Source organism: Pollachius pollachius (assembly GCF_949987615.1).
Source record: "Pollachius pollachius genome assembly, chromosome: 16".
NCBI lineage: Eukaryota > Metazoa > Chordata > Actinopteri > Gadiformes > Gadidae > Pollachius > Pollachius pollachius.
This window is the reverse complement of record NC_136949.1, coordinates 14809529-14817056: the sequence shown is the minus strand read 5'-3', so window position 1 is coordinate 14817056 and position 7528 is coordinate 14809529. Positions and strand designations below refer to the sequence as shown.

Below are 7528 nucleotides of genomic sequence, written 5' to 3'. Positions count from 1 at the left end.
TTAATTTCCGTTCAAGGCAATGTAAATTTTCTTCTTTTTGTAACAGTTCTGACGAAGTTGAAGGAGTTTGTCTTATTGTAAACGTTAAAGTAATGCTCCGGCCTCACCTGCTTCCGTATACTTCAGCCCCACCTTCTCGTCCCTGGGGGGGGGCCAGATGGCCTGCAGCCGGCCGGGGGTCCGCTCCTCCCCGTCCCCCGGGGTATCAGCCTCTGACTGGAAACAAAAGGAGAACAGAATAAAATAAACACATAAATCAATCATTTGTCGAACCAACCAATGCTGTGTTTCAGAGGCTAATCCCACTTTCTAAGACAGCTCTACCTCTTTATAGCAGTAGTTAAAGCAGTAGTTATATGCTACTAATGTGCGTTCTATGTGTCAATAAAACACAATGCATACTTTGCCATCTGAAGGGCTTTCTTTCCCGGGTGTGTTGTTGGCGCTCCTTTCAATAAGACCCTTCAGCACCTCTTTGTCGCTTCTGATCCTCTTCCTCAGATCAAACCTCTCTGAAGGGTCTCTCCTCAGAGGCCTTGGGGTGAAGAAAGCCTTGAAGGCGTCAAACGCGGCCTCTGCCCCAGAGACGGGGGACTTTGGACTGTCCTGTAGCCCTGTGGGCTCTTCGGGCTGGTCTGTGATGCGGTTGATGTCGTCCTCTCCATTGCTTTCCATCTCGTCGGTCTCCTTCTCCTCCTCTACGACTGGTTTCGACTCTCTGGTAAAGAGCTCTGATTCATCGGCCCTATCGTAAGTTCCTTCCTCTTTCTTATCTGCTCCGTTTCCCCGCCGGTTCAGCAACTGGGAGAGATGGTCCAGAATGCTTTCCCTCCTCTTGGCGTCCTCTGGGTTGATTTCCACCTCGGGGTCGAGCTCCTTCTTTGAACCCTGGAGAAGGGACTTGATTTGGGCCGCGGTGTCGTTCTCGGGCCCCATCACCCCCTTCCTAAACACTCTGAGGCCCCTGAAGAGGGCTGGGAGCTGGAGGGGCTTGTCTGTAGGGGAGCTGGGGGAGAAAGTTGTCCTGGTGGTGGTGCTGGTCCCTGGCAGAGGGCTGCTCGGTGGGAAAGCAGGCGACGACATGACACCACTCGGTGCATCCGTGCTCTCTTGGCTGACAGGCTCACACAGGTCAGAGTTTAACCCTGTTGCAGCATCATTGTTGTCTGGGAGGATATCTTCTTCCCCACCTCCTTCTATGTCTGTCCAGATTTCACGGTCATCATGCGTAGTTTTGGGACGGCGGTCACTTTTTTCGAGGTCTGATGATATGTCCCCTGGTGCTACAATTTCCTCGTAAATCGATTCCATCCTGGTTAGATTTGGATCTGTGTCTTCCCAGTCATCAGAGGGTCCATACAGCGAACTACCACTCAATGCACTGTAAAGTTGAAGTTCAAAGGCCGCCTGCTCAGTGCGCGGGTCTAATGGCATCAAAACGCCAGACATCAATTTGTACAGACTTTTACAAATGTCCTTCTCTTCATTGCTCAAAAGGTCTCTGCCCTTTGGCTCTCCTCGTTTGTCTTCCTCAGCGTCGTCCTCACTGTGAGTGGATTGAAAGTGTGTTTTTGCCAAGCCATTCAGAAGGTGTGGACACTGTGGTTGAGTGCATCCGTCTGCGACACATTCGGCCACAGAGTCTGCTGCCAGCGGACACTCCTCAGGTGTGTCTTCATGGGGAATAATCATGAGGCCACTTAATCCATCATAAGAGAGGTCCTCTCGATCAACCCAGTTCTGTTCAGGCCGATTTGTTGTGTCAGCAGTCTCTCTATCTACGTCTAAATATGAAGCGGTTCTGCTGTGTCTGTTCAATGCTGCAGTTTGTTCACTCTCTCCTCCCTTAACAAACTCTTCTGATAGATTAAACTGATAACTGTTGTCCTCTGGTTGGACTGAACCAACTCCTGCTTCCGTCATTGTTTCCTGGCCATGGTTTTCATTCAAAGCATTGTACATAATTATGTTACCATCAACTGGCAAGACGAGATGATTCTGGGATTCTTCATTGTGTTTTAGAGCATCTGCATACGTATGATCGCTGGTGAGTAATACATCGCTATTGATCTCAGTGTCTCTGTCGGCTGTGCCATCACTTCCACTGTTTTGTTCTCCTGTGAATGTCCGGAAGAATGTCAGGATGGCAGTGTCCCGCTCCAGTTGTTCGGAGTCAGAGCTCCCAGAAATAGCAAACATTGTGCTGAGTTTGTCCAGAATAGAGTCAGTCTGAAGTTGGGAGAACACCTATCCCAAAACTTTCTGATTGTGAGCATTACTTATATCCATGTTTTATTCCACCTTTCTTATCTTCGGCAGGATTTTTTAAAAAATGCAATGCAGTCCTCAACCAAAAATCTATATCAAATACATTCAGTGATCATGCAAAATTATCTAATGCATTCAGCGATCATGCAAAATCATGTAATGCATTCATGGATCATGCAGAATGATCTAATGCACTCAGGGATAATGCAAAATTATCTAATGCATTCAGGGATCATGCAAAATGATATAATGCATTCAGCGATCATGCAAAAGTATCATGTGGTATCAAAGATGACATTCTCAAAAGCGTTGAAATAGTCAAAGTATCACCTTGGAATATCCAACCTGCTTTTGCTCCATTTTGTATCATATAAAGTACAGCAATAAGCTGTACAATAAGCTCAACTGAAGGATAACTGTTTAATTTGTTTGTCTGCTAACAGGATGCAACCATCTTTAAGCTAAAAAACAAGAAGGAACCAGCTTTTTCTGAATGTATACAAAACCCAATGACAGAGGAGAACTCTGACGAGTAATGGAAAAATAAGTGACTCCAAGCCCAGGAGTGAGTCAGAGCCTCTGTTCAACCCTCCACCAGGGTTAAAATGACTTCCAAGTCCATGTTTCCATCCTCCTCCACCTCTTCCCTATACAAAAAACACTGCTGTGTGTAGTCTACAAGCTCCTGTATTTGTAGCAGCGACTCAAATGTGCATTGATAGATCCTTCGGTTTTTGTCTTCCAGGTTTAAAATGTCCACCGCTTTCCCTCTTCTTACAGTGCTCTTAAAGCGACTGCCAGCATTTTAAGGCCACAGCTTCTGTCGCCTTACTAAGTCACAGAAGGCATGGAGCAAGGGACACCCCACCCAGAGTAAGATGAGGGTAAATAAGAAGTAGGGCGGCTGTGCTGAGCGTCTATACCTCCTAAAGCTCAGGTGAAAAACAGGTCTGCATGCGCTACTTCTTTTACAAGGCCACATAGGCCAACCACAGCAGCTAATCTGTGCTACTTAGTGTGTTGAACTCCACCTACATACTTTATTTCAGCTTAAATCTGCTCAAATGCCATTCACACACAACAACAAAGGGACAAGTTGGTAACAGACCAAGGATGCATACGGCTTCAGTTTTTGGTCAGACATGTGTGAGCATGTGGTACCTCCTTACTCATAAGAACATTTAAAACCATCACTGGATAACAAACATATATCAATCATAACAGGATGGTTCTAAATAAAGCCTTATATAGCTCAACATGATATAGCTAGAATGTCCCAATTGCTAGAACATAGCTAGAATGATAAACTGAAGTCTTTAAGTAGAAAGGCTGATTGGCTGTGGCGATGGCGGTAAAACAAGTGCACCCTTGCTTGTCTTCACGTTCAGATGGAAAGATTGAGTATCAACACAAATGAAATCCTTATTTACCTTGCCACATGTAGAATGTTTGCGAAACACATGTTTAATTATGCCCGAACATTTCAAGTCATAATTTTTTTAGCATTCTTGTTTCCCTTGGACTTGAACAAGAGTGGACCATTGTAGCCTTAATGCAAAGCTATGTTTATGTAACACAATTAAATCCAAGATAATCCCATGAAAAGGAATGAGCTGTGTGCACACAACACTAATATAATACTCAGCAGGTCTGAGTTTAACTAGCTTGTGTGATCACAACATGAGCGTCAAGTATGAAAGTTTATGGTCTTTGTTTGTTTATAGAAGATAATAGGCAAGACTGTACTGTATTGATCTAAGCAACTGCATCTTATTATAACTATACTAAATACAATATATTTTGGATCCTGTCCTCTGGTTGCTGAACAAAGTCAGAGACAATTTGAAATCTTTGATTTATATCATATTATAGTTACTTAATGTTAGGCCTAGGCATAGCCAACTAAACTAAAGAAAAGAGATATGAACATTTCCTTTTCACTCAGAAAAAAATGAACATGCCTGGTATACTTTGAAATCAAATGTACAATTCACTAATTTCAAGTGTATTTGTGTGTGTGTGTGTTGAACAGTGGTAGAATGACACATTAATTGATGTATAGACGCAGAACCCCTTACCCTAAGTAATAAAGAAAGTACTCTGAACTTGCATTATCCCGTATTCATACCCAGGTTTTTATGCTACTATAAATGTACTCTCTACTCCCTGGTTGTCAGTCTTTTGAACCATAAAGAGGATCCCGGATGCTGCCTCCTCATTCATTGGCACTCAACGCCATCGCAAACAGCATGGCTCTTGTTATCACGATGGACTGGGTGCGTGCCAGGGCAACACAAGTCTTAGATCTATGTCCCTCCACGATCCCAATACATTGTGTGATGCCTATGATCTGATCAAAACACAGCAGGATGCCAATGGCACCACGACCACTTAATAGATCCAATATGTTGTCCTCAAACTAAACATGGTGGCCTGAATGTGTGAGTCATGTGTGTTTCAGATGGGTTTAGTGAGTGGTATCAACCTCGGACAAACCCAGGCCTAATGACATAGACCAACTACAGTGGGGCAAAAAAGTATTTAGTCAGCCACCAATTGTGCAAGTTCTCCCACTTAAAAAGACGAGAGAGGCCTGTAATTTTCATCATATGTAAACCTCAGCTATGAGAGAGAAAATGAAAAAAAAAAATCCAGAAAATCACATTGTCTGATTTTTTTAAGAATTTATTTGCAAATTATGGTGGAAAATAAGTATTTGGTCACCTACAAACCAGCAAGATTTCTGGCTGTCACAGACCTGTAACTTCTTCTTTAAGAGGCTCCTCTGTCCTCCACTCGTTTCCTGTATTAATGGCACCTGTTTGAACTCCTTATCAGTATAAAAGACACCTGTCCACAACCTCAAACAGTCACACTCCAAACTCCACAATGGCCAAGACCAAAGAGCTGTCAAAGGACACCAGAAACACAATTGTAGACCTGCACCAGGCTGGGAAGTCTGAATCTGCAATAGGTAAGCAGCTTGGTGTGAAGAAATCAACTGTGGGAGCAATTATTAGGAAATGGAATACATACAAGACCACTGATAATCTCCCTCGATCTGGGGCTCCACGCAAGATCTCACCCTGTGGGGTCAAAATGATCACAAGAACGGTGAACAAAAATCCCAGAACCACACGGGGGGACCTAGTGAATGACCTCCAGAGAGCTGGGACCAAAGTAACAAAGGCTACCATCACTAACACACTACGCCGCAAGGGACTCAAATCCTGCAGTGCCAGACGTGTCCCCCTGCTAAAGCCAGTGCATGTCCGGGCCCGTTTGAAGTTTGCTAGAGAGCATTTGGATGATCCAGAACAGGATTGGGAGAATGTCATATGGTCAGATGAAACCAAAATAGAACTTTTTGGTTAAAACTCAACTCGTCGTGTTTGGAGGAGAAAGAATGCTGAGTTGCATCCAAAGAACACCATACCTACAGTGAAGCATGGGGGTGGAAACATCATGCTTTGGGGCTGTTTTTCTGCCAAGGGACCAGGACGTCTGATCCGTATGACGGAAAGAATGAATGGGGCCATGTATCGTGAGATTTTGAGTGAAAACCTCCTTCCATCAGCAAGGGCACTGAAGATGAAACGTGGCTGGGTCTTTCAGCATGACAATGACCCCAAACACACCGCCCGGGCAACGAAGGAGTGGCTTCGTAAGAAGCATTTCAAGGTCCTGGAGTGGCCTAGCCAGTCTCCAGATCTCAACCCCATAGAAAATCTTTGGAGGGAGTTGAAAGTCCGTGTGGCCCAAAAACATCACTGCTCTAGAGGAGATCTGCATGGAGGAATGGGCCAAAATACCAGCAGCAGTGTGTGAAAACCTTGTAAAGACTTACAGAAAACGTTTGACCTCTGTCATTGCCAACAAAGGGCATATAACAAAGTATTGAGATGACCTTTTGTTATTGACCAAATACTTATTTTCCACCATAATTTGCAAATAAATTCTTTAAAAATCAGACAATGTAATTTTCTAGATTTTTTTTTTCATTTTGTCTCTCATAGCTGAGGTATACCTATGGTGAAAATTACAGGCCTCTCTCATCTTTTTATGTGGGAGAACTTGCACAATTGGTGGCTGACTAAATACTTTTTTGCCCCACTGTATGTGTTTCTGTACACGCACAAACAATAGGAACACATACACTACTGGTAGACCACGGCAGCAACTTATTAAGGCTAGCAAATTCCCACACAATGCAGCAACTGTCACCAACTCGGTTGCACTAAACTCCTTTCTGTACTTAAGTAATCATTGTTTTAGATAGTCAATAGTGTCACATCTCAATAATAATCTTTGGAAGCATAGCAGCACTGTTATGTTGGCTGTTTAACGTTAGTAGTCTCTTTGTTTTTTTTGGTCATTGACTGGTCCTTATTAATTGATAAATTAGTTATCATTAACAGAGGAAATTGTTGTGGCTGAATCTGCCCCAGCGTTTCTCATGCAAGAAGTGCCAAGGTGGGTTATGGTATATTTATGTTCATTTAGGAATTTACAGTAGGTCTACTAACTCTCTTGAGCCCTTTCAATATGGCGTTTTGCCAACGAAGTATCTCATGATGCATTGCTATACAAGCCGTATATATCAATGAGTGTTATGATTGACATTTAGCTTGATTCCTTTTCTTAACTAATTATTGTTCCAACATATTGTTGGATGTTTTGTATCCATGCATCACAAACACCAGTTATTGTGAAATCCAATGTTTTTTGTATTTATTTTACATTTACATTTACATTTGAATGGACAGAAATAACACAATCCTTATTTCAAGCTGCGAGTTTCAGTGAGTTATTCCTCACACGCTACTCACTGGAAGCCTCTGCGGGGGGGAGGCAGTCGGCATGTTGACATGGATCTCGCCGGCCCCTTGGTGGGCAGCGATGCCTTGTGAGGACCGCTTGGGGGTCTGGAGGACAAAAGGGACTCCTCCACCTCCCTCTGCCAGACCCCCTCCTGTCTCCGCAGGGCCTCTTCTGGACCGAAGGGGGAACAATGGAAACTGCCATCTGAAATAGCTATCACTAACACGGCGGAAACGCTGTTGCAATAGATTCATCACAGATACAGATTTCTGAGTATCTTCAGATTAATCCACCACAAATAGTTGGGCAGATATTCCTGATATGTCCAATATCTCAAACCCTTTACAAAACGGAAGGATGGAGTTGTAGACATTTAATAGTTATGATTAAATATCTATTTGTTAAGCTTTATTATACTTTTCTCCTATTCCTAGTTTGG

General features: G+C 43.4%; 1 protein-coding gene across 1 annotated transcript in view; it reads right to left on the bottom strand.

Annotated features, from left to right (window-relative positions):
- Nucleotides 1-2199, bottom strand: part of fmn1 (formin 1) — a gene marked incomplete at its 5' end in the record, with an annotated part of 19393 nt that extends 17194 nt beyond the window's left edge. Inside the window, 2 exons of the mRNA XM_079753774.1 lie at nt 108-216; nt 403-2199. Coding sequence (XP_079609900.1) covers nt 108-216; nt 403-2199 — 1906 coding nt within the window. The remainder of the gene's footprint in view (nt 1-107; nt 217-402) is intronic.
- Nucleotides 2200-7528: the final 5329 nt, after the last annotated feature.